A 26,226-nucleotide genomic window follows, 5' to 3' on the forward strand; every position below is an offset into this window, starting at 1 on the left:
TCCATTCCCGGCTTCCCCCAGCCTGAACCTGAATTTGATTTCCAACAGCTACTTGGCAACTGAAAGTGTTCATCTCTGTCTATTTCTTACAGTTTCCTCAAATTCCATGCCATCTTCGACGGCTTAATTAAAAATGCCTTTAAGGTTACCATGACATACTCCAATGACCAGAGTATAATTTTGAACAGTGTCATGTCGGTCCAGTGTTACGATTCCTAGCTATCAGGACACTTTTCAGAGTGTGGGTGTACCTCGCAGGTGTCCTGATAGGGCTACTTTAATTAGCAATAGTTCTACACTTTATTGCGTGCTTGTGTGTCTATGCTGGGAATAGGAGATGTTTTTATAAGATGCATTGACACCTGCTAATGTGTCTGGTGTGTGAGTTTGGAGTTTTTGATACTAGTTATTCCTAAAGTAGAAAACATCTGGGCCTGAAACGAGAAGGCTGGTTTTGGAGCTGCAGTAATAGACCAGAGCTGAGGCCTTTTTGATACCAGTTCAGGTGGTAAAGCTTTTTTCCAAGGCTGCTAATTTTTAATGTTTTTGTATTTATCTTATACCGTTTCAGGCTTTACAAGACGAGCTAGAAAAGCGCTCGAATCAAGCACGATGTTTGGAGAAAAAACTGCAGCACAAGGAACTGGAATCACAGGAGCAGGTACTGCCCGCTCGGCTGGTTTGCTCGTTCACTTTCTCCAGGTCCAGGAGGTCACGTGTGTCCTGTTTCCACCGGGTGCTTTGGCCGCGAGTAACAGAATCCTCGGCCCCTTGCTGCGCGTAAACAACAAAGGGATCTGTTGCCTCGCAACCTGTTAACCTCTGTCGCAGAAAGCCTGTAGGTAGGGTGGGCTCAGGGCAGGGAGCCCTGGGTCGCTGGCTCCGCCTCTCTCGCGCTCCCGCGGCTCTACCTCCCGTCCCGTGTAGGGTCCATCCCAAAGCCAGCTCCGCGGTGCTCACAGCAGCTCCAGGCATCCCGCGCAGATCTAGCAGTATCCAGGGGCAAAAAGGGACTTACGTTTCCGGGGTGTCCTTCCGCAAAGTCAGGAGACCTTTCCCAGAAGCACCCCCGTACGCAACTCCCTTCTCATCTCATTGGCCAGAGCAGGTCACACGCTCAGAGCAGGTCACAGGTCCAATCCCTGGCGGGAGGCTGGAGGTTACCAAACTAGGCTGGACCACTTAGGGTCTGCCTGCCGGCGTTGGAGTCATAAAAGGAAGGACAGCCCGGACAAGGGAGAGGGGAAATGTGTTGGGGACGCAGCCAACGGTGTCTGCTGCGTCCTCATATCAGAACACAGGGACGTAGATCATGTTTTCTCTTGAATTTTAATTTTCTCCTCCTTCTTTCCAGTGTGTTAATGAAACAATCTAGTATAACCAGAATAGTCTGGCTTTGACGATAGCCAATGACCACAGGATCATTTTCATCCAATTCTTTTACATTTAAAGTAAATTTAACTAAATTTAAACTGAAAAGTCAACCGTGTATTAATAAACTTCATGAGTCTTAATGAAACCTTTTGTAAACGCACTGTCCTCAGCTACTGCGTACAGCATTACTAAAATTCTTCTAAGTGCCACAAATCTTTATGGACAGAACCCGCTGTAGGTGTTGGCAGACGCTTATACTTTGGTTGTCTCGTAGTCAATTCAGTGCAGGGATATTGGGTTAGGTCATTTCGGCCTTGTCAGAAGAGTAAGCCCTGAAGTAAGGCGAATAGAGGAACTTTGTCATCTCTGGAGTTGTCTACAAACAAGACCCCAAGGTAGGGATTGCACAGAATGGCAGGTGTGAGCGTCTAATAGGTGCCACGTAATAATACATTACTGAATGGACTTGACCTCCTGTAATTCCTTCCTGCTGTCTAATGTATACCCTGCATCATATACATGTCATCTTTGTGTCATGTATGTATATATCATGTCTATATACGATATGTCTTGTATAGGGTCTGTGTCGGACAGTCCATGATAGGGTCACAAAATAGGAAATTCTAGGATGAAAAACTAATAGTAACTATATTTATTGAAGGCCCACAAGATGAGAGACACTGTACAAGAAACGTTACACATGTTAGTTCATTTATCCTGATAATAACCATGTAAGGCCAGTATTACCCCCCCATTTCCCAATTGGCACGCTAAAACCCAGAGAGGTTAAGTGACACGTCCAAGGTCACACAGCTGGTAACCAGTACAGGTGGATTCACACCCTGGTTTAGCTGAATTCCAAATCTTTGCTCCTTTCATGACAGTTCTGGGTTTTTTTTTCTTTCTTTTTTTTTTTTGCGGTGTGCAGGCCTCTCACTTCTGTGGCCCCTCCCGTTGCGGAGCACAGGCTCCGGACGCGCAGGCTCAGCGGCCGTGGCTCACGGGCCCAGCCGCTCCACGGCATGTGGGATCTTCCCGGACAGGGGCACGAACCTGTGTCCCCTTCATCGGCAGGCGGACTCTCAACCACTGCGCCCCCAGGGAAGCCCCTCGACAGTTTTTAAGTTACAGCATTTCTAGTTTAGAAAGCTGCCTAGCAGTGATAGGGAAAGTGAGTTTATTAAGGACGGCAGGGAAAAAAATACCGCCCCAGACACCCGGTACAGCGGGCAACGCCATTAACTCTCTGTGGGCAGAGAGCAGTGAAGAGCAAGGCAGACGGAAGCAGAGCCCATTTGGCCACAGGTGAAAATGCGTCCTTGGGTGGCTGTGTGGCCTTCAGGTGGGGCTGGCACAGGCTCAGCTGCCACTGAGGTCACCCCCCAGCTGGCTGGGGGGCCTGGAACTAAAAGAAGACAAGCTTCTTAAAAGCAGGAAACAGGTCTCCCTGGAGGACTGGGCCCTCCCCAGTTTGTGATAGAATATGACTTAAGGTAAAACTTCGTTGACATCACTCTAACTCATGGCAGAACTTCACACGGAAAATTCCGTAACATATTGAGAGCCGGGAAATTAAGAAATCCCAGATGGACAATAGGGAGGATTCAGGAACCACTTCAGTCTTATTTCATTGGCTTCTGCTTGATCATCAAAGTTGCTTTCATCTTTGTAGTGACAATAGCTTTCTAGACTGTTTCTTACGCTAATTCCTGATATCTTCTATTAGCCTCCAGTTCACCAAAGAAATGTCAGGAAATACCCATGGGTAAAGCTGAATATTTCATAATCTTTGCAACCATGAAATGTTGGGTTCTTTCCACGAGATCCTAGGGTGTAGCTAAGCAGAAATGCCAATTGTTTCAGGAAAGCTGAAGAACAAATCATGGGCACTTCATAAATACTATTCATCTATATTTAATTTGATGTAACTTTTATCTAAATCTGACCTTTCCATTCGCGACACTAATAGAGGTAGTCAAAAGTAATTAGAAGTATAGAAGTATCGTCATGTACAGTTTTTAGGGTCTGATTATATATATGCTTACTGAGGGATTTTAAAATGTTGAAATTGTTCTGTTCTTCTCTGCGTCTGTCAAAGCAATTGCAAAATAACAGTAGCTAGCCTGACATCAGCCAATCAAACAACCAAAATGTGTGCAGAACAGCTTCTTGGAACTTTTCTTCTCTTTCATTTCAACCAAGTATTATTATCCTGATACTAGTTGCATAAAGAATCAAAATTGAAACTGGCAGGATTACAAAGGACAATTTCCTGGGCTTCTTTTTTAACTCGCTTGCTTAAAAAAAAAAAAGTTGAAACTGTCTCTGTTTTTCATTTAAGAAAAATTCCTGTGTTTTGATTTTATAAAAACAAAAAAATGAATGAGGCATTCTAAAAGTTGTGTTTTTAATTAAACGCAAAAAGCTGCTTCTCATCAGGTCTTGATGGGTGGTACCCTAGCTGCCCACCACTTGCCCCAGTGGCATCAACCCTCTCCTCTAACTCCACACCCTCGGCAGGTCTGCCACCAGGGCGCCCAGGGAAGGCTGGTTTATCCGTGGTTACAAAGGGTTAATTTGCCCCTTGTGAAGCGTCGAGACAACACCAATAAAATTAGAAAAGACCAACTTCCTTCTCAGTCAGCCTTATAGAAACATATCTTTCCTGTAATCCAGAAATAGGAAAGTAATTAAAAGCGATCATTCTTTTTCTCCATCCCAGGAGTTAATAATTTCTAATTCCCGATAAGATCCGGGCAAGAATCCCGCAGTTGCAGCAAGGGAGGGGAGATCAGAGCTCTGATCAGACGTCCTTGTTATGTAAGGAAACTGAGTCAGTGGAAAAGGCCGCGACTTCCCTAGCATGGCAGTGGCAGAACCGGGGCGGGGCAGGGGGAAGCGGACGGCCCACCCCGGGATATGATTTTCCACTGTATTGACCACAGTGTGAAATGCATCTATGGCGTGTATCACTCGGGTTCAGGCTGTGGGTAAAAATAAATCTCCTATCTGGGAACAAACAATGTCTCATTATTCACAGGGAGACTAGGTGATTTGCTAGCCCTTGCCAAAATAATTCGGTCTGATAAATTATAGAAAAGAGAGGGAGGAAAAGAAACAGTCTACAGTTTTACTTGGCGCTCTTAACACTGTGCAAAGCAGGCATATACTTACCACGGAGGCGCTAAACAACGTCAGCCTTGAACCTCGTGTAATACGTAATATAAATGTTAATATGCACGTAACAAAACCCCTGCTTTGAACTGGGCTTTTTCAGTTTCGAACGTATGAGTAGCTTTGATTACATGGATCACTCCGTTTCCCAGAAGATTCTTTTACATAAATTAGTGAGAAGAACTAATACTTTGAGACCTAATAAAGGGAATGCAGTGCCGTGCATTTCACAGCAGCGTCATACAATTACCCCACATTGCATGCCTTTGACAGGCGTGTTGTGCTGGCCCATGACAGGTACTGAGAAGAAACACGGATGAGTTCTCCTTCCAGCCGCAAGAAGTTTACAGTCTAGCAGAGCAGAGATGGGTGTAAAGTGTAGACTGCAGTCATGGCATTTATAAGACGTTCTTCTTCTTCCAAAGGCTTCGAGGCTCAGCTCACACGATGCGGGAAGAATGCAGCCCTGGTACTGCCCGCCGTCTTCCCGACCCTGCGGGAAAGGGTCCAGCACCCAAGGCAGGGCCTGGTGCTTGCTGACAGGCAGGAAGTGTTTCCAGCACCTGCGGCCGGGGCCTCTCGGGTTTCCTGGCTGGCGTGTTTCAGCCACCGGCTGGTTTAGTTCTCATCTAAACCTGGTGTGTCCAGGCATTCAGGTCTGGGCTGTGCAGGCGCAGGTCACCCTAAAGTGTCTTAAAATATATTCCAGTCACAGCCTTGCAGCAGGCATTTTATAGCCAGTTAAGGCCTAGACACAGCAGATGCTTCAGCAGAGGTGAATCTGGTCATTCCCTGTGTTTGGGGAGGGAACAGAGGTTGTCCTGAGACCCCTAGCAAGACACAGGGAGGGGAAACAGAAGAGGCTTCAAGGACGAGTAGGACGCAGCAGGGAAGCACTGCAGGTAGCAGTCCGCCTCTGCCACCACCGGTCGTGTGGTCTTGGGCAAGTCACTTAACTTGTGCCCATATCAGGCTCCTAAGATGTCAGTAATAGCACCTCCCGCAGGGTTCACGTGAACGCCAAAACAAGATGCATGTGAACCCTCAGAAACTAGAGAGCATAACGCGGGTGCAATGCGCATGGCTATAATTCTTCACAGAGGAGAAGGCCCCGTGAGCTGGTCACCAGCAGAGAGGGGACCCTGGGCTAGGACGAGGGGTTCGGGGGTGGAGCAGGCTCGGGGGCGTCCTGGCCGGAGGGGGCGTCAGTGGGGCGAGGACCCAGGAAGTTAGCTACCTTCGTTTCATCCACTAAAAATAGCGATAGCATCAAATCTTTGTTACTGTCTACTCCTTACCCTGCACTGTGCACCCAACAAGCTTGGATACAATGCCGGGGACTTCGGTCATTGGTCAGAAAGCAGTTTTCAGCCACTGAGGATGTTTTTTCTTTAACTGGGTAGTGTTAGATGATTGCGTCTTTCCTTTAGAAAGATTAATCCAGCAGCAGAAGATAAAAGGAAAAATACGAAAAGAGATGAATTCATAGGTGATCACACTAAATTCACATCACTAGTCGCAAGAGAAATCAAAAGGGCTTGAACTGGATATTGTCAACGGTAGTAGAAGAGGAAAAGAGTAGATGTGAAGACTCACTTAAAATTCATAGAACACAGACTTAGAGAGTAAAAGAAAGGAATATGTCAAAAATAATACCAAGTGGACAACAGCATCATTGTCTAGAGGCAGAGTCTGAGATGCTGGCAGCCGAACATTCCTTTGGAGACAGGTAGCTAAAAATCTGAACTAGAACCCCAGAAAGAAAGTCTGAATCTAGAAGGTAAGAAAGAGGCCACGTTGAAAATCTGGATCTAGAACTTAGGAAAGAAGCGCGAACGTTTCTGAATTATCTTGACGGATGATACTGACAAGGAAAAGCAGAGAGGGAAGAGGGCCGTGGGCGGAACCATGGGCTGGACCAGGTTCCAGGGGCCAGAGAAAGTAGGGGAAGATCCAGAGAGGATTTAGAAGGGATGAATGGTGAGAAAGATGAGAGCAGAGCCAGAAGAATTTAATGTCGTGAAAACCAGAGATGGTTTCCTACTAAACATTAAGCCCCTTGAGGGTAAGGACCCAACTGTCATCTTCACGGCATCCCCAGCCCTTGTTGTTGAACTGACTTGCTTGTGGGGCCTCTGCTCTTCTGAGTCTTAACCTCAGGACAGTCTTGCCCTGTCCCCCTTTGCTCTGTGCTCTGGTCATACTTTCTGTGACGCTCCATTAAAGATTTTCCCATCAGACTCCCTCGGGAGACATTGTTCTTTGAGGGAGCGTCCCTGAGCTGGGACTGTGTCCTCTTCATCCGTACACTCAGCACTTAGCCCAGCACCTGGCCCACGTGGCACTCAGTGAATCCGTGGAAGAAAGGAAGAAGTGGAGGAGGGACGGAGGGAGGGTTAGCCGCATCGTGTGTGCAGGGAGTTTGAGGGTGGAGAGTTCAAAGGCCACCACGCCTGAGCAGTGATGACAGGGCTTTGTAACGCGCATCCTACACGCGGTCTAGGTGGACTTTTTCTACACATATTCTTTTCTAGACTTTTCTTGTAATAAAGATTACAGACTTTTTCCATAATTTTCGTCTGGGGTGCGTAGGATTATCAAGACTTCTCCTGGCTCACCTGTGGCCTCAGCTCTTCCCCAGGCCTCTGGCACCAAAGGGTCCGTGGTCCAGGGAAAACCAAGACGGAGCAGTGTGCCAGCACCCTCTGCCACATGGCCCACCTTTCCCCTTTGTGTCCTCAGTCTTTGTTTCTCCAGTCTTACCGAGGTATAGTTGATAAATAAAATTGTATGTATTTAAAATGTACAGCGTGATGACTTGACATGCCTTGTGAAGTGATTGCCACGGTGAAGCTCATTGGCACATCCGTCACCTCCCACGGTTACTTTTGTGTGTGGTGAGAACATTTAAAGTGTCCTCTCTTAGATTATCAATTATACTGAAAGGATATGTAATCCTTTTGGAAAAAAATGAAAGAGAAGGTATTACAATTATTCTCACAAATAAAAAAGATTATAAGATATTATTACAAACAATTATAAACCAAAAATTTGGACAATCTAGAAGAAACAGAGAAATTTCTAGACATACAGCCTACCAAGACTGAATCATGAAACACTGCACAAATCTTTTTTTTGCGTTTCAGTTGCATTTTTACCTTTCTTGAAATAATAAAGCATAATATGCCTAAGAAAAAAAAAGTGGCCTCTCTTAGCCAATTTCCGGTACCCAATACGGTATCTTGAACTATAGTCAGCAGGCTGTGCATTTAGACCCCAGAACTGTCTGATGTCTGGAGGTTTGCACCCTTTGACCAGAAGCTTCCCCCACCTTCTAGCCCCTGGCAATCACCATTCTTCTCTGTTTCTATGAATTCAACTTTTTCTTTTTCATCCCATAGATGAGTGAGCTCTTCTTTCTGTGCCTGGTTTACTTCTCTTAGCATAATGGCCTCCAGGTTCATCCACGTTGTCACAAGTGCCGGCCGTTCTATTCTTCCCTGAAATAGGGCAGACCTTCCTTGCAAGATCTCTTCCATGGGATGCCCTCAGAAGGCCAAAGCAGGGTGAATACAAGTGGAGCCCTTGATTTTCTCTACTGAGAAATTGAGCTTTCTTCTGCTTCCTTCCCAGGTTCCTTTGGTATCAGTAGCTTTGGGATAATGTTAACATCTCAGCTTCTTCCGCCTGCTGTACTGTTACAACATTATCATTTGTATTCCCAAAGAATGTATTGGCTTCCCACCAAGCCCAGTGATCTGTCGGGGAGAAACATGAACACCAGGAGAACCAACATCAATACATGTAAAGCTTTCATTGGGTAGCACCGCTTATCTTTAAAACACCTCGGTCAGCATCGAGGGTAACCAGCAAATCTACAGTCACAGGCAGGCTTACGGAGGAAGATGCGATGCAGACAGAAAATCAATTAAGCAACAATCATGACAGTTGTTAAAAGGAAGAATCGTCTTTTACAGATTTCCATTTTCCATAATGGATTTAAAAACCACAGTCTTAGCTGCTATGGGCTAACTCATCTGCAGTGAAATTTACTTAAAAGTACTAACAGCTCAAAACTATGTTTTATCCCTAAGCACATTATGAAAACAGGAATAATAATTGCAACAGAAATATAATTCAAAGACTTTTACTGACTTTTCATGTTTAATGGTTATTATTCTGGCTTGTTTCAAGTAATTTTTATAACCACAGTTTATTTACTAATTCAGATAAATTCTTTTGTTCCCAGACAGCTGGTATGAATGCATCATTCTAAAATTGGAGTTGTTATGAGGGATAGAACCACGTTCAATTTTGGCCACATCTTATTCTCAATGAGAGTTTGAATACTTGCCCCTGTTTTCTGAAAAACACGTGAAGCATACATCTCATCAAACCATTCCTTGTAAGTCAGTTATTCTGGTAGATTTTAGTGGCAAAGCAAGTCAAACACTTGTACCCAAAACCAACGCTAAAAACTCCATGATGATCACAGAGCCATTTTTAATGGATAACTTGCAGCAGCTCTTGTGGGGTGAATGGGTTCTGTGTTCCATCGTTGCTTTCTTGAGATTCCCTTTGTTTTGAACTTCGCTGGAGGAGAGAGCAGGCGGGTCCCTGAGGCGCCCGCCACGTGGTTTTAATCCTGTGCTTTGCTGACGTATCAAAGCCAAGTGTCAACAAAGCACCCACTGCATCATTGCAGCTGTTTTTCCAGAAAGCATTTTCTGCGTGGCTCTTGGTCAATGCACGTTAGTGAACACGGGTGGGAGCGGGGGCGGACGATGAAGCAGGGGTGGAGGCTGCCGGGCTGGCCGTGCTGGGATCTGACCTCCGACCTGGGGCTGCCAGGTTCAGAGCCGGGCTGTGCCTGCCCAGGGTGCAGTGATGTGCTCATGCATTCTCACTTCTTTCGGTTTGTTCCTTTTTTGGACGTAGTTTTGGCTTTAAGTTTAGTCTTTCTTAAAATTAATTTTTAAAATCCAAAAATGATTTAATCCAAATGATTTACTCCAAATCAGCAAACTATGGAGGCCCTTAAAGAAAAAGCAGGAGCAAAAGCTTAAAACCAGGTTGGGTCCCGCCCCAGCTTTTAAAATTGGAGGACAAGGAGAATGATCAGGGATCAGCCTGGGTAATCAGACATCCTCTCCCAGGAGGATGCAAAGGGAGACTGTATCCCTGAGCTGTGTCTTTAGGGCTCACTTTTCTGGCAGCTCCCAAGCACTGAATTCATGGAATTGAGTGAACAGCTGGAAAGAGGAAGTAAAAGAAGAGATAAACACAGAGATGGTAAAGAGGCTGGGCGAGTCAGCACGGTTAGAGGGAGAGATGTCCGATGACGATCTACTGTGCTTGTCACATCCAGGAAAGAGTATCAGATAGTCTACGGTGCCACTTACATGCAGTTCCTTTTCTACCATAGTCCAGCCAGAAAAGACCTCCTTTTCCTGTTGAGGAAGGGCTATTTTGAGGTAGAAGCAATTGAAATTGTTTATTGTCAAACAAATGACAGAGCAGAGGCATTTTAGATGCATCAGATGTATATCAATTTGAATTAGAAATAAGGAAAGAAAGGTGATTTTTTTTTTTAATACAAAGGAAAATTCAGAAGTTTAAAAGGCCATTTGAGTATACTTTCCACGTAAATCACCTTTTGGATTTCTACACAGAATTAGAGGACATAGTTCCAGTTTGAAAAAGAGTATTATAAAACCTTCAAGGAAAAGAATGATTTATTGAATCAAATGGAAAATGTAGAACTAGTGAAGAATACAGCGTCATTGGCATTATTAAAGTTTTGTGAAATAAAAGGCCGATTGTGCATCAGACAACCTAGTACCTACTCAGCTCTCAGCGTACTGAATCTACGTGGAAAGCTTGGTGTCTTCTAGGAGCTTCTGTTATTATAATAAAAGAAAGCATTGTTTAAGGATCCATTCTTGGTTTCGTATGTGACATTTACACTCAGGTTTATTCAGAAGGGATGCGGAGAAGCAGCGGGGAGACTCTGACAGGAGATTGTCTCACTTTTGATTAAGAAGCAAGAGAGGAATTCACAGCCCGCTGCTGTGGGCCCTGACAAACTCGCGGGGGGCTCTTCCCTGCTCGGTAGGTAGCCCAGTGTGGGCAAGAGAGGGCACAGGCGCCAGGCTCGGACGCTGTGCTGGGTCTCCCAGGGGCAGCAGCAGAAAGGTGGCAGTGGTCGGAAGGGTGGTGTGTCAGGCCGGGCACCCGCTACGGAACCAGAGCCACCGTCTCTCTTACATTTCTGCCCTTCAGCTTTAAGATTTTATTTGAATGAACGCCCCTGCAGAAAGAATGGGAGAAAATTGGAAAACTGGACTGCATGATCCCAAATGCTTCATTCAGCACATAAGATTTTGAGGTTCTGCTTGACTTGATAAACAGAGGAGGGTAAATGAGATGGTAAATCAGCGTGTGCCACGGAAACTAAATGACGGCCCAGAGTGAATTCTTTTCCTAAACTCCCAAGTGATACATACCTTCGACATTTCAATTCAATTCAACAAATATTTACTGAGCGCCTATGATAGACCATGCCCTTTACTGGCCCTGATACACATCGGTGAACAAAGCAAACAGAAATCCTTGTTCTTGTGAAGCTTACATTTTAACGATAGGTTCTTCATAGCCTTTTGCATTTCTATATAAATTTTAGACTGGACTTGTCAATTTCTAGTAAATCTTCCAGTCCATGGACATAGAATATCCCTCTGCTTTATTTAAGCATTCTTTAATTTTTTTGTTATATTTTTTATCATTTTATGTAAAGATATCTTGCACATTTTATGTTAGATTTATTCCTGTGTATTTGACAATTATGATGCTATTTGAAATGACATTATTTTTAAATTTCATTTTCTCACAGTTTGTTGCAGTACTTAGAAATACAATTGACTTTTGTATCGATTCCCATTATCACATTTAGGAAGTTTCTTTCTCTCCTTACCAAGAGTCTTTTTTTCTTTTTAAAATCGTAAATGGATGTTTCTTACATGCCTTTTTTCCATCTTTTGAGATAATTACATGAATCTTGTCCTTTATTCTGCTAATGCAGTGATCTTCATAGACTGATTTTCTAATGTTAAATCAAGTTTGCATTTCTAGAATAAGCCCCACTTGATCATGGTGACTCATCCCTTTTTACCTTTTGCTGGATTTTGGTTCACTAATATTTTGTTTAGAATTTTTACATCTATGCTTATTAATGAGATTAGCCTACTGTTTTCTTTTATTGTGATGATATTACTAGATTTTGGTATCAAAATTTGATGGTCTCATAAAACAAAATGGAGTATTCCCTCTTTATTTTCTGGAAGAGTTTGTACAATGTTGATAATTATTTCCTCCTTAAAAAGTTTGGTAGATTAAGCTATCTGGGCTGAAGTTTTCTTTGTTGGAATATCTTCAATTAATTATGGATTTACTTTCTTTAGTGGTTAGAGTATCAGATTTCCTATTTTAACTTCTGCCAGATTCTCTCTTCTTTTGAGACTATAAGTCTATATACATATATCTGATCTTCTAACTATATTTCCTGCATTTTGTATTGATTCTGGATATTTCTAAATCTAGCTTCTGTTTCACTGAGTCTCTCCTCAGCTGTGTCTAACCTGCTGTTTACATCCATCCTTAACTTTGGTGACTGTAGTTTCCAGAGAGAGAATTTCTCCTTAGTTCTTTTATTAGTTTCCTGTTCTACGCTGAAGTTCACAACTATTTTTCTTATTTTGTTGAACATTTATCTTGGTTCTTGTAAAGTCTAGGTCTGATAACCATTATCTGGAACTCACATGGTTCTCATTTCGTTGTATTTGTTTCTCTTGGCTTTTGGTCATACAGTCTTGCTTTCTTGGGAGCCTGGCTACTTTTGATTGTGTGCCAGATATTTTATATAGAACTTCACAGAAATAATTTGGGACCTGGGATGATGATAGTTGTCTCCAAAGAGAATTTACATTTGCTTCTAGGTAAGCAGGTAGCGGCACTTGCCGTCTTGAATAACCGTAACCCATTTTCAGGGACTGAGATTGTTTGAAGCTAGATTTCAGTTTTGGAGAGGGCTGGTCTGTTTCCAATTCACTCCTACTCCGAGGGTGTAGCCCTTTGGGCTCCACCCAAAAGCATGGGATTTTACCAGGAGCTCCTGGACTGCAGTTTGTGTCCCCCCGACTTCTTTTGTGAGGCTGTTAGAAGATCTGTTCAGCTTCTCAACCTCTCGCCAACCCATCTAGAAGTGGCAAAGGCCACTATGTTAAAATGTCCCCAAGTGGCAGACTTACAAGTTCTCTTGATTTCTCCCACCTCCAGGATTGGCCCCATAATTCTTCCCTGCCTTCTTAGTTCCCTAATACCCTGAAGCAGACTTGGGAGGGAATTACGTAGGCTTCCGTTACTAGAAGTGGAAATCCACTACAGATCTCCCTTGACTTACGATGGGGTTACATCCTGATAAACCCATCCTAAGTTGACAATACTGTAAGTTGTAAATTCATTTAATACACCTCACCCACCCAACAGGAGAGCTTAGCCCAGCCCCCCTTAAACGTGCTCAGAACACTTACGTTAGCCTACAGTTGGGAAAAATCATGTAACACAAAGCCTATTTTATAATAGTGTTGAATATCTCATGCAGTTTATTGGATACCGTCCTGGAAGTGAAATTTTTTCAGAATGGTTTGTCTGGGGACACAATGGTTGTCAGTATGTTGGTTGTTTGCCCTCGTGATCACATGACTGGGAGCCCCTGCCCTTCATCGCGAGAGAAGATTGTATCGTTAGCCCAGGAAAAGATCAAATTCAAAATTCAAAGTTATGGTTTCTACTGAATGTGTATCACTTTCACACCATCATAAAATCAAAAAATCATAAGTTGATCCATCATAAGTCAGGGACCATCTGTATTTACATTTCTGTAAAATACTTGATCACATTCGTTGCTAATCTCTTCTATTGACTTGTGTTTCTAATTGGATCTGTAGAAATTCATTTTCTTACAAATTCTGTATATTAATGATTTGTTAAATAAGTTGCAAATACTTTCTCCCAGTTGCTTATCTTTAATCTTTTTATTCAGTGCTTTAATTTTTGAGAACATTATCTTCCATGTTTTTCTTTATGATTTCTAAGCTTGCTTAGGAAGGTCCTCCCTACCCCAAATTATAAAATATGTTCTCTTTTATTTTCTTCCATTTTTACTTCTAAGAGTTTTGTTTTCTACATTTAACTCTTTAATCCACCTCAAATTTATTGCTATATACCATGTGGTATAAGGATTGCAACAGAACGTTCCCCAAGGAGGTTCATTCTCTTGTCCCTGGAATTTGTGCATATATACATTATGTGGTAAAAGAGACTTTGCAGATGTAACTAAAGTTAAGAATCAGTGACCTTAAAACAGGGAAGTTATCCCAGATTATGCAAGTGGTGAGCCCAGTCTAAACACATGGCCGCCTTAAGGGCAGAGAAATTTCTCAGGTTGAAGGCAGAAGACAGGTAGCGGAAGGGGAGGCCAGAGAGCTTCTTGGTGTGAGAAGGGTCCAGGGCCCCAGGGTGGGGGGCACATGAGGAGGATTGCAGGGGGCCTTCAGGGGTGAGAGAGGCTCCCAGCTGGCAACCAGCAAGGCAGGGGGGACGTCGGCTCTGCAGCTGCAGGGAGCTGAAATCTGTCCACAGCCCGGAGGAGCTTGGAAACAGATGCTGCCTCAGCGCCTCCAGGTAAGAGTCTGGGCTAGCCCACACCTGGACTTTGGCCTGTGAGACCAGAGCAGAGGAACAGCGGGGCCCGCAGCCTGCAGCCCGCTCAGACTTCTTACAGAACGAGGACATGATGGATTTGTGCGTTTCAAGCTGCTACATTTACGGTAATTGGTTACAGCAACAGTAGAAGCTTATACAGGGATCCTACCTAATTTTATTTCTAAACATATACCCAGTTATTGGTACCACTTACTGACTGAGATAGTCTTCCACCATTTATTTGAAATTCTACTTTGTCAAAAATCACATTTTCGGGCTTCCCTGGTGGCGCAGTGGTTGAGAGTCCGCCTGCCGATGCAGGGGACGCGGGTTCGTGCCCCGGTCCGGGAAGATCCCACGTGCCGCGGAGCGGCTGGGCCCGTGAGCCATGGCCACTGAGCCTGCGCGTCCGGGGCCTGTGCTCCACAACGGGAGAGGCCACGGCAGTGAGAGGCCCGCGTACCGAAGGAAAAAAAAAAAAATCACATTTTCCACGTGTGCATGGATCTGTTTGGGACTTTGTATCCTTTCCTGACCATCCACTTCCTGTGCCCTGTGCTATGACTTCATGAGTCGTAGATTATGGCGCTTGAAGAAACAGACTCTAGCACCAGTGCCTGGGTTCAAATCCCAATGCCACTTCCACTTACCTGCTGTAGAACTTCACACAAATTAGTTTCCTTTTTTGCTTAAGTTTCCCTGTCTTGAAAATGGGTTAATAATAATGCCCACCTCATAAAATAGTTGTGAGGATTGTCAGCTATTACAAGGACCACTTTAGAAGGGCACTAGTACACAGCAAACTGTATTATCTATAGGGGAAAGTCTTCCCTCATCACTTGTTTTAGAATTGTCCTAGTTATTCTTAAGCATCTGTACTTTCATAAGAATCTTAGAATAACTGTCATGTTTTAAAATCTGAATGATTGATTGATTAGAATTGGTCTTATTACACCTTCACGAATTAGTCTGGGAAGAATTAACATCTTTGCATCTCTTTGAATTTCATTAGGTCTTCTTTAGTGTCTTCATTACAGTTGAAATGTATCCTTTTATGGATGGTGTGCATTTCTTTTTAGATTTTTTTCAAAATATATTATGACATTTTCTTCCTTTTGTGGATTTTCCCTCATATTCTCTAAACCGTTATTGCTGTTGTTTAGGGACGTAGTCACATTTGTTTGTATACATCCAGCCAACCAGAGCTATCGTCAATATTAATTCTGGTGATTTTTCAGTTGCTAATTCTTAAGTTTTCTAAGTAAATTTTCTGTTGATTTCTTCAATTTATCTACGTAGGTAATTACATAATTCCTTAACAGAGACAACTTCTGTGTCAGCTTGCATCCCCCTATGTTTTGGTTGGTGCCCGGACCAGGTCTCTACTCAGCACTGAGGAGTCACGACAGAACACGTCCCTGCCTCTTACTCATTTCCAGTGGGAATGCTTCTCAGGTTCCTTTAAATTTTATTGAAGTATAGTTGATTTTACAACATTGTGTAAATTTCTTCTGTACAGCAACGTGATTCAGGTACACATGCATACATTCTTTTCCATTATGGCTTATCACAGGGTATTGAATAGAGTTCCCTGTGCTCTACAGTAGGACCTTGTTGTTTACCCATCCTATATATAATAGTTTGCATCTGCTAACCCCAAACTCCTGATCCATCCCTTCCCCACCCCGCTTCCCCCCTAGGCAGCTACAGGTCTGTTCTCTATGCCTGTGAGTCTGTTTCTGTTTGGTAGATACATTCATTTGTATCATATTTTAGATTCCACATATAAGAGATATTATATGACATTTGTCTTTCTCTTTCTGACTTACTTCGCTTAGTATGGTAATCTCTAGGTCCATCCATGTCGCTGCAAGTGGCATTATTTTGTTCTTTTTAATGGCTGAGTAGTATTCCATTGTATATATGGAACACATCTTCTTTATCCATTCATCTATTGATGGACATTCAGGTTGCTTCCATGTCCTGGCTATTGTAAACAGTGCTGCTGTGAACACTGGGGTGCCTAGGAGTGGGATTGCCGGGTCATATGGTAGCTCTAATTTTAGTTTTTTGAGGGACCTCCACACTGATCTCCATAGTGGCTGCACCAATTTACATTCCCACCAGCAGTGCAGGAGTTTCCCTTTCCGGTTTCTGAGGGTTTCTGCTAGCTCCTCTTTGTTGCATTTAGACACACACCTTCATTATAATTACTTGTGTATACATTTCATCATTCCTACTAGACTAAGACACCTTTGAGGGCAGAGGGTATATTGTAGTAGGAATACACACACACACGCACGTGTACATGTACCTGTAGATGTGTACACACACATGCACGTGTACATGTACCTGTAGATGTGTGTGCACACACGTGTACATGACCTATAGATGTGTACACACACACGCATGTGTGTTGTGTGTATGTGACACCCGGAGAGCCTCTCAGGCGTGTGGAATGGAAGCGTCACCCCCTTCCCACGTGTCCCTCACCGTCACGGAGTGACTTCTTGGCCCACCCTTATTACCCCATCCCAGGGTCTCTTAGACACAGAGCAGGATCCTCGTCTCCAAGGTACAAAATCCCCTCGTTAGGGGTCCGAGGGGGCTTCTCCCCTTCCTGCATACTCTCCCTCCCTCCCAGTTTCCCCACCTGGAGCTCTTCGACCACCATCAAGGGGGCTCTTTTCTATGATGTCACCCTGTGGTCTGACCTTCAGATTCCTGGCTCACTGACCACCGCTTTCCCTTTGACAACCTGCTTAGAAAATGTCCCTTTTCGCCCAGCTGCATGCTGTTTGTTTTACCCACGCTCTGCACAGCCAAGCGACCTCAAAAGGCATCTGGAAATGCATTTTCCTTTGGAAATAATAGTAAACAATGCTTTATGCACTTACATGTTAATCCGTTGTATCTATTATGCGTGTATTCTTTATTTCTTTTCTAAAATCATTTACTTATTTATTGAAATATTTATTTATCTTGGCCGTGCTGGGTCTTAGTCGAGGCACACGGGATCTTTAGCTGCGGCACGCAGACTTCTTAGTCACGGCGCGCGGGCGGGATCTGGTTCCCCAGCGAGGGATCGAACCCAGGCCCCCAGCAGTGGGGCTGCGGAGTCTCACCCACTGGACCGCCAGGGAAGTCACTGCTTTGTTTCTTTATAAGAGTGAGTTCTTCTCTTGAGGACGGTGATGTGAGTTGGTTCCTCAGTCATTTCCATGGAGCTGATTCTTGGTACCCCCAGCCCCATGCCCCCAGCCTGAGCATCCACACGGTGCTACACGCAGGGGGGGCACCTGCTGCTTCGTCCGTGAATACATGAGTTGTACAGTCCGTTCGTTTTGGGATTAAGTTGGTTAACGATCAGATTTATTATTCTGAACTGACGTCTGCTTCGTTTTCATTAATCTTTAAAACTGCTAGATTTTTGCTTATGCATACACTGACCTTTTCAGTGAATCTTGCCAAAAATTGATTGTAGCGCACGCGGAAGTCATGTTACTGAGTCACTGCCGGTTCCACTTCTTTGTGACCCGTGGCATTTAGGAGCATCTAAGTCTAGGGGGAGACGAGGTCGGGTGGCAGCTTGAAGAAGGCATGATGTGCTTTAAAGGTGGCACTCGTTGGTATTTGGGTTTTGGTACAGGTGACAAAGAATGATCAAAGTGTTTGCATTTGTGGGTACAAAGTGTTGCCAGCAAACAGAAAACGTCCTGAGATTTTAAATTACGAGGTTTTTTAAATTCCGACTGAGTTATAGCAATATACAGAAAGTGAAGCGACCCGAACAGTGAGTTGACCCGCCCGGGAGGAAAGTCTAGCTAAGATACGTCCACAGGCATATTAGAGTGTGGTTAGAGTATATTTCAAAAATCAATAAACCTCGAAGAAGACATGCCTCACTGAAGAGAGAAACAAGTTATTTTCCTTAATTAAAAAAAAATTTGTGTACAATTTTTAAAGGTTATAGCCCATTTATAGTTATTATAAAATCTTGGCTATATTAATTCCCTCCCCCTACCTTGGCCCTCCCCCTTCCCTCTCCCCACTGGTACCCCCTAGTTTGTTCTCTGCATCTGTGAGTCTGCTTCTCTTTTGTTATCTTCACTAGTTTGTTGTATTTTTTTATGTTCCACATATAAGTGAGATCATACAGTATTTGTCTTTCTCTGTCTGATTTATTTCACTTAGCATAATGCCCTCCAAGTCCCCAGTCCATTCATGTTCCGGCAAATGGCAAATTCTTCTTCTTTTCTATGGCTGAGTAGTATTCCATTGTGTATATGAACATCTTCTTCATCCATTCATCTGTGGAAAGACACTTAGGTTGCTTCCATATCTTGGCAATTGTAAATAATTCCTCAGAAGCAAGTCATTTTTTAATAGGAGAAGACTCTTATTCACTCAGCCAACATGTATAGAGCACCTACTATGTGCCAGACACCATTAGCCCTGGAGCATAGCATGAGTGAATCTTTCCCTGGAGGAGCTCAGATCTAAGTAGCAGAGATTCTTAAAGTTAACTTTCATTGGCTTGTTGATCCGCATTATCCTGTTTTTCTGCTCCGTTTTAGACCCCCCCTTTACAATCTCTTCTGTGGACTCCCGGGCTTTGGCCTTTCCCCTTATCACAGGTAAGCTGTCTTCTGGTCTCTATTTCGTGCTTCTTCCGGCTATACTTTCTCTTTTCTTCAGTGATACCATCTATCCCCAAGGGCCTCCGCAGTCATTTCTGCGGTGATTTCCAAATTTCTATCCCGAGGGCGCACCTCTTTCTCAAACTCAGGTCCTGCCTTTATATCTGTGTGGTGACACATGCACCTCAATGTGGCACGATAGCCTCTCAAATCTGAAAAGAAAGTCTTGAGAAGAAACGCTCCCTGATGCTAAATCTAGGTTTTACAGTTGATCTAACAGTTGGGACTCAATGTCATAACATCTTGGAAAGGAAAGAGAGATGAGTCAGTCATAATAGGCAATGAAAATACAGTTAGTCTTAGTACCAGGCAAAGTCAAACCGGTGGTGTGATTTCAGTGAAGAGAGAAGGGTCAGTTGCCTCTCTCCCAAAACGTCTCCCCTACTCACACACTGAAAACTGAAATCACCGGGGCAGGATTTCAGGTATCAGGGACCAGAACTATATTTTTCCACTAGAGACTCAAAGTGGTCACCCATCAGAGCATCTTTACCCAAGGACAGTTGTGCTGGGAGAGTGGTGCGAACACGTGTCAGTACTGGGCACCGGAACGGTGCCGGGGGGGGGGGGGTGGGGGGGGGGAGGCGGGACTCCGCGTGCTGGGGAGGATGGAGAAGGAGAGACCAGGGGCAAGTGTCCCTCGAGAGTTCTGCGTGGCGCGAGCCTGTCCCCGGCTGAGGTGGTGGCCGCAGCTCTTACCGTGAGTCAGTGGTGCTGAACTGGGAGAAGAGAAACCGCTGAAATTTTAGCAAAACTAGAGCGGAAAGGAAACCCTTCTGTTCCATCCCAGGAAAGGAGGAGATGTAGGTCTGACTTTGTGTTGTTGTCAGAAGGCGCTTTGATTCCTTTTCAGCCTGTAATCCCAGGAACGCTGCTCCCCAAAAGCCGCGTGCAGTCGGGAGGTTTTAGGGTTTTCTCTGCCCTTGTGGTTTTGAATTCTATAGACTTTTAGTGCTTAACTACAAACAGAGGATTTTCCAGGTGGGGGATCGGAGTTATGGAAAGAAAAATGCTGAAATACAAGTCACTGGGGTAATAAGGTCTCTTGGATGTGGGTAGAAAGTTCTTGACTTAGAGCCGAAGGCTTACCGTGTATACTGAACAGCTCAGCATACCTGGAGGGCCCCGGGGATGCGTCAAAGAACAAAGCCTAGATGGTTTTGATGTGTGAATTGTTCACAAGCCAAAAATAATTTTTTTTTTTAAATGGCCTCATCAGCAAATTTTAGTTTATCAAAATGCGGTGACCTCCCTCAGAAGTGTCCCAGGCATCGGGCCCCAGTCTGAAGGGCAGGGGTAGAGGCTGGGACCAACCTTCCCAGGCAATGCGAGACCCTGGACAAAAGTGACTGCTCGCCCGTCATGGCTGCTGTGACAGCCGCATTCTTGTGCATACTTCGTTCTTCGAGGTTCCGCAAGTTTATCCTCAGTGTGCAAACATTACAGACTGATCTTAATTCTTTTTCCATTTTGTCTAAACGTATGAAATTTAAAATATACTTGTTCCTAAAATAAATTACCACCCTCATTCCCACTGCTAATTTTTTGCTGCTCTTGGATCCTTTTCAAAAGGCGTGTGTGTGTGTGTGTGTGTGTGTGTGTGTAGGAATGTTTTTAAAATGCATGTCCTTAATATAATAAATTATAGAGGGATACAAGGAAAGAATATCGGATTTGGGAGTTTAAGGGGTTTATTGGGGTATTTTGTTGTTCTAGTTGTTTGGTTGGGGATTTCTGTTTTGGGGGGGTTGCTTTGGTTTTGGTCTTGGTTTTTGCTGTCTGGTACCTCTGGGTGGGCCCCCGGTTTTAGTCAATCCGATAACAGATACCAGCTCAGAAAGTATCACGTTGCCCCCACCCCGTCGCCCTGAAGTTGTGGTCGCTCTCCGAGCTCACTGGGCTTCTCCACTTGGTCCGCTGGACAGTTTCCCAAGCTTACTCAGCCATTCGCCTCCTGCGCTTCTGGGCTGAGCTGCTGTCAGACCAGATCGAAATCATGTGTTAAGGCTCAGTGAGACCATAATTGTCCTCAGTTTAAGAAGCATTTATAGAGGTCACGACTTCGCTACAAAGAAGGTGGCTCCAACCCCTCACTCTGTGAAAGGGAATGCGGGGTGTGCATTACACCAAAGGCACCAGGACCCCAAGAACCAGCCGTGGGCTCGTTTCGTCCTCTAGCTCTGCGTACGTCAGGGGTGGGTGGTACAAAAGCAGATGTAAACTATTTTTCAAATACTCCCCTGACTTAGCATTAAAGTTCCCTTAGACCAGATGCCAGTGTTTAACTAATATCCTGCAGGATCCAAAGAGAAGGAATCACTCATCGTGTTTCGTTCGTATAAAATCTGAAATAAAGGGGAGAAAAGTACAAAGAAACCAAAGTACCTTGACTCTGCCTTGCCAGACTATGGTCATTTGAAAAGAGCTTTGCCTCACTTACGAAAGCTCAGGAGTGAAGCGTTCTTTTTCTTTAATTATCAGTTGAATTTGCCAGTATTTGTTATTAGTGCTTTTTAGTGAAAACAAAGGCAGACCGTTGTAACTTCTCTCGCAAAGCCGTTTGGCTATGTTTTTTGGGAGGTGGCTCTGTCCTTTAAGCACTTCCATTTACTTGTGCCTGCTTTGATGGGCTGCATCAATTAAGACACAGCAGAGAACTAAACTCTTGACTTTGAATAAAGTTATTTTCTGGGGCGCTCCCGACATGTTGCTTCTAAAGCTTCACCAGGCACAGGTGCCCCAGGCCCTGAATTCCAGGGCCAGTCGCTGGCAGATCATCGGCCGCATCGGCTACTAGGTCTCTTGTCAGATAGCAGTTGTGTGGGAAAGGCCCATACAACGTAACACAGAGGCTGGCAGCGGAGAAGGGCCCCTGAGGTTAGCTAGCGTGAATTTATAGTTGACCCTGTCAAGACAGTGTGTGTGTGTTATTGTTGTTGTTTACTCTGCAGCCCCAGGATGAAGAAAGCAGGTGTCAGGGAGCCCCCAGAGCTGGGATCTGGCCCAGAGGACCCGGCGGTACCAGACGTCAGTGTATCAGGTCTAGGTTAGGTCAGCAGGAGAGCTCAGGAGAGAGCTGACCAGTTAACTGGGGAGCAGGCAGACTGTGGGTGGCAGAATCGTGATAGGGCGAAGAGGAGGTGAGCTGGCTGGAGATGCGGAGGGAGGTTTGGCTGGTCGGTGCCGTCCAGCTCGCGGCCGGCGTGGCAGTTTCCCCCTGGCGTCGCTACCTCGCGGGCCACCTGGTCAGGACCCTGGTTTTCAGGGGCAGAATCAAGGCCCCTGGCAGAGAATCTCGGCTCCGGCCAAGAACTCCATTAGAAATAGCCGGTGGGGGCTTCCCTGGTGGCGCGGTGGTTGAGAATCTGCCTGCCAATGCAGGAGGCGTGGGTTTGAGCCCTGGTCCGGGGAGATCCCACATGCCGTGGAGCAACTGGGCCCGTGAGCCACAACTACTGAGCCTGTGCTCTAGAGCCCATGCTCCGCAACAAGAGAGGCTGCGACAATGAGAGGCCCGCGCACCACGATGAAGAGTGGCCCCTGCTCGCCGCAACTGGAGAAAGCCCTCGCACAGAAACGAAGACCCAACACAGCCATAAATAAAAAAATAAATAAATTTAAATCATATAGGCTTCTAAGGAGACCTCTGCTTAAAAAGACAAAACAAAAAAGAAATAGCTGGCAGGAACTCACACTGGTTTAAACAATAAGAACTTTTTGCTTCATGTAACTGAGAAGCAGTGGAGGCTTAACCCGGTTACTCAAGTTATGTGACCAGAAGCCGGTTGCTCTCGCTCCGTTTTCAAGCTGCGTTTCCTTATCATCGGCTCCAGCCCCAGCAAGTTTTCTTCCTCGTGGTGGTGAGAGGACTGCTAGTTCCTGGTCCAGGCTCAAATCACAGAAGAGAAAGCTCCTTTCATAGCAGCTCCTTTGTCACTGGCCTGAACTCCAGTCCTAGTAGGGACCTGGCGCAGCTGGCAGGGGAAAGGCAGCTCATGCCTGGGAACTGGGTTAGTGAAGCCAAGCATCGCCTGGGGCCCGAGGGCCCTGGTCCTGGGGCTGCACGAGTAAGAGAAATCCAGCCGTTTCCAGGTGTTGGGCCTTGGCCACTAAGGAGCCTCCTGTCCTTACCTGTGTTGTCTGAGCAGCTTGCGAGGTCTGGGCTTGCCAGTGAATAAAAGGCCAAGTGACACAGCAGGTGGGGGTGGAGACACCCATAGTGTGGAAACAGAAGCTGTTAAAATCAAGGTGGTATCATGGACTGGTTATCGTATCCACCTAGAATTCATATGGTGAAGCCCTAAGCCCCAGTGTGATAGGACCTGGAGATGGAGACGTTGGGAGGTGATTAGGTCGTGGGTGGAGCCCTCTGGATGGGATTAGTGCCCTTGGAAGAAGAGATGTGAGAAATGGCGTTCTCTCTCCACCCTGTGAGGACCGTGGCCGTCTGTAGGTCATGAGGACAGCCCTCGCGGAACCCGACCCTGCTGGCACCCTGATCTTGGACTCTCCGGCCTCCAGAGCTGTGAGAAAGAAAGGTCCGTTGTTTAAGCCGCCCAGTCTCGAGGATATTATTGCAACAGCCTGAGCTAAGACAGGTGGGAACCAAGAAGCCAAAGGTATCAGGACGGCTCCTGTGTGTGGACGCTGAGCCCTGACAGCATCAGCGGGGCTGAGAGAAAAGGTTCTGCTGGAACTCTCCATCAGTCACACTTTATAACCATTTCATCACAAGTCCTGTTATTTCACCTCCCGAAAGTCACCTCAGTTCTGTGCATCTTTTCCATCCGCCTCACGTCTCTGTCCTCCACACTGCCACCTTTGTTGGAACCCTGATCACCTTGTGTTCAGGTGAAACAGCCTCTCCCTCCTTGGCCTCCCTGCCTCTCCCCTCTGAGTAATTTCCTTAAGTGCTGCTGTCATCGTGCTTCCCTGCTTGAAAATATATGCCTGGCTCCCACTCGCTGAGCGGACTTCTCTGCCAGACGTCTGAAGGTCTCTGTAGTCTGGGTTAATTGACTGTCTACTGTTTCTTCTAAGCATTCCTTGACGTCTCCAGTCGGGCCCTCGGCTGGGTGGGCTCTGGGCGTCCACACCTGCCGCACTCATTTTTCCCTTGACTCGTGCTTTCTTTCCCTTTTGCCTGGAATTGCCTTTCACCGAAACTTTGCCCATCCAACTGCAGTTCACCTTTGGGCGCTCACCTTCTCCCTCAGTCCTTCCCAAACAGTGCCATGCCACAAAGAGCTTCTTCTTGACCCCAATTTCTGTTATACTTAGTTTCCCCGTAGCTGTTTGTGGGCTAATTTTGTTTCCAAGGAAATGGTAAACTCTCTGAAGACAGCGTTTAATTCGTCCTTGTCTCCCCGCCACATACACAGAGCACAGACTAGCGCTGGTGACCTGCTAGGCGCTCAACACTGGACAGGACAGGATAGGTAAAGAGGGACCCACTGGCGCAAGGTGTGTGTCCAGTCCTGGGCACACCATAGGCTGGTCTTCCTTGAAGCAGCCCCACCCATCCTAGGAGGCTCCCACCTAACCGCCCACCAGGCTCTGCCATCCCGCTGGCCTGGAACCCTTTACATTAAGAGGAGATTGCTCCAGGGACCCTGAGATGGCGGATCCGTGGCCTCCACGCCTACCACCAGCCACCCTTTGATATCCTGTTGCTGGTCCCTAGACAGCGTGCTGGCCTGCGCTTCTCCCAGCTTCTTAGGGACAGTCACCACCTGCGATCCAGAAACACAGTCGAGCTACACCATGAATAGATTAAATTTAAAATTCCAGACGAGTCTTCCAAAAGTTCCCATTCCGTCAAACATTTAATTGCCTTAAGGGACGTTTAAAGCATATATTAGCTTAAATTCACAACAGCCCTTCTATTTCCAAGATCACTGGACCAAGGTCTCACAAGGCCACTGTTAGGACAGGGACTTGGGCTCATCTGTCTGACTATTTAAAATCTTTGTCAGGCCAGAGGAAGCGAGATTAATTTTCTCAAAGAAAATCTTTGAGGAAAAGATTTTCTCAAAGTTGCAAAACAAATCGTTCACATAATGCAAGATAAAATAGTATCCTTACCCCAAATCTTAGCCTTGCAGCTGCCAACGTCGGTTTTAAATCCACATGGGAGGTAAAGAGAGGGGATGGAATTGCTCCGGAGCCCTCAGTTACCACTTGGCCCTCAAGCTGCACAGACAGAGGCTTCTGATAGCAGCCTCCAATGGTTGGAAGTAAAGCACACACAGACCTTCGAGAACTCCACCCGAGTAAGAAAAGACCCTTTCTGTTTGTTTTCACGTATAAATAAGGTAGTTAAAATTTTCACCGTAGTATGTTTTACCTTGAGGGCCAATAAACACAAAGAACGACAGTGTTAGTCATCATTAGTCGTAATATCAGAACACAATGTTCAGGGTCTTTCTAATTTTAGAGAGTGATTTTTCTCTGCCATTGAAGTCAAGAAAAAAGCTGTCCCACAGAGGAGCGCACAGCCCTCTGCCACCAGCGACAGCGGAGAGCTTTCTTCTTTGTCTCGTTTACTCTCTGCCATGAATTCTTCTCAGACATCATCAGAGTATGTTTCTCGATTTCAGTACATTTTTAATATGAAAGCAGTGTCTTTCGACTGAAAGAACAAAAGCTTCCTGCTCTTGATTTGACCTTTGTTGGTTTGATGTGTTTTAAAAAAGATCTGGGCAACAGTTTTACAAAGAACGCCCAGAGACATTCCTGGAAAAGCAACTGAAAATAATGATGAAAAAGACTAGGAGAGGAGGCTTCTCGCTCAGCCTGACGCACTGTTGCTCTCCCCACACAGTCTCTTAAGGCCGTGGTGGTTTTGTCTGAGTCAGGAGCAGCGCACTGAAGTTTTTTAAAGATACTTTAATGGGACTGTTTCTAACAGAAATTTTACTTTCACATCTGTCCAAGTGAACCAAGCCAAGTTAATATTCATTACTGATTTATCTGATTTGTAAAAATAGAAACCCCAGCCACTTTTTAACTGTTTTGGGCCACACGGCATGGCATGCGGGACCTTAGTTCCCCAAGCAGGGATTGAACCTGTGCCCTCGGCAGTGAAAGAGCTGAGTCCTAACCACTGGACCTCCAGGGAAGTCCCTGAAACGCCAGCCTCTCTTGAAAGCCTGAAAGTGGACCGCTCTCTGGCCCGCCACTTCCCCATCTCACCTGGCACAGGTGTGGTGCTGGT

General features: G+C 45.4%; 1 protein-coding gene across 12 annotated transcripts in view; it reads left to right on the plus strand.

The window, feature by feature from the left end:
• Positions 1 to 26,226, plus strand: part of CEP112 (centrosomal protein 112) — a 422,061-nt gene that overhangs the window by 379,287 nt on the left and 16,548 nt on the right. For all 12 annotated transcript variants that reach the window (XM_082861163.1, XM_082861173.1, XM_082861172.1 and 9 more), the window contains one exon: positions 572 to 661. In XM_082861163.1, the coding sequence (XP_082717289.1) occupies positions 572 to 661 (90 nt within the window). The remainder of the gene's footprint in view (positions 1 to 571; positions 662 to 26,226) is intronic.

The sequence above is a fragment of the Leucopleurus acutus genome (assembly GCF_964270905.1).
Source record: "Leucopleurus acutus genome assembly, chromosome: 19".
Lineage (NCBI taxonomy): Eukaryota > Metazoa > Chordata > Mammalia > Artiodactyla > Delphinidae > Leucopleurus > Leucopleurus acutus.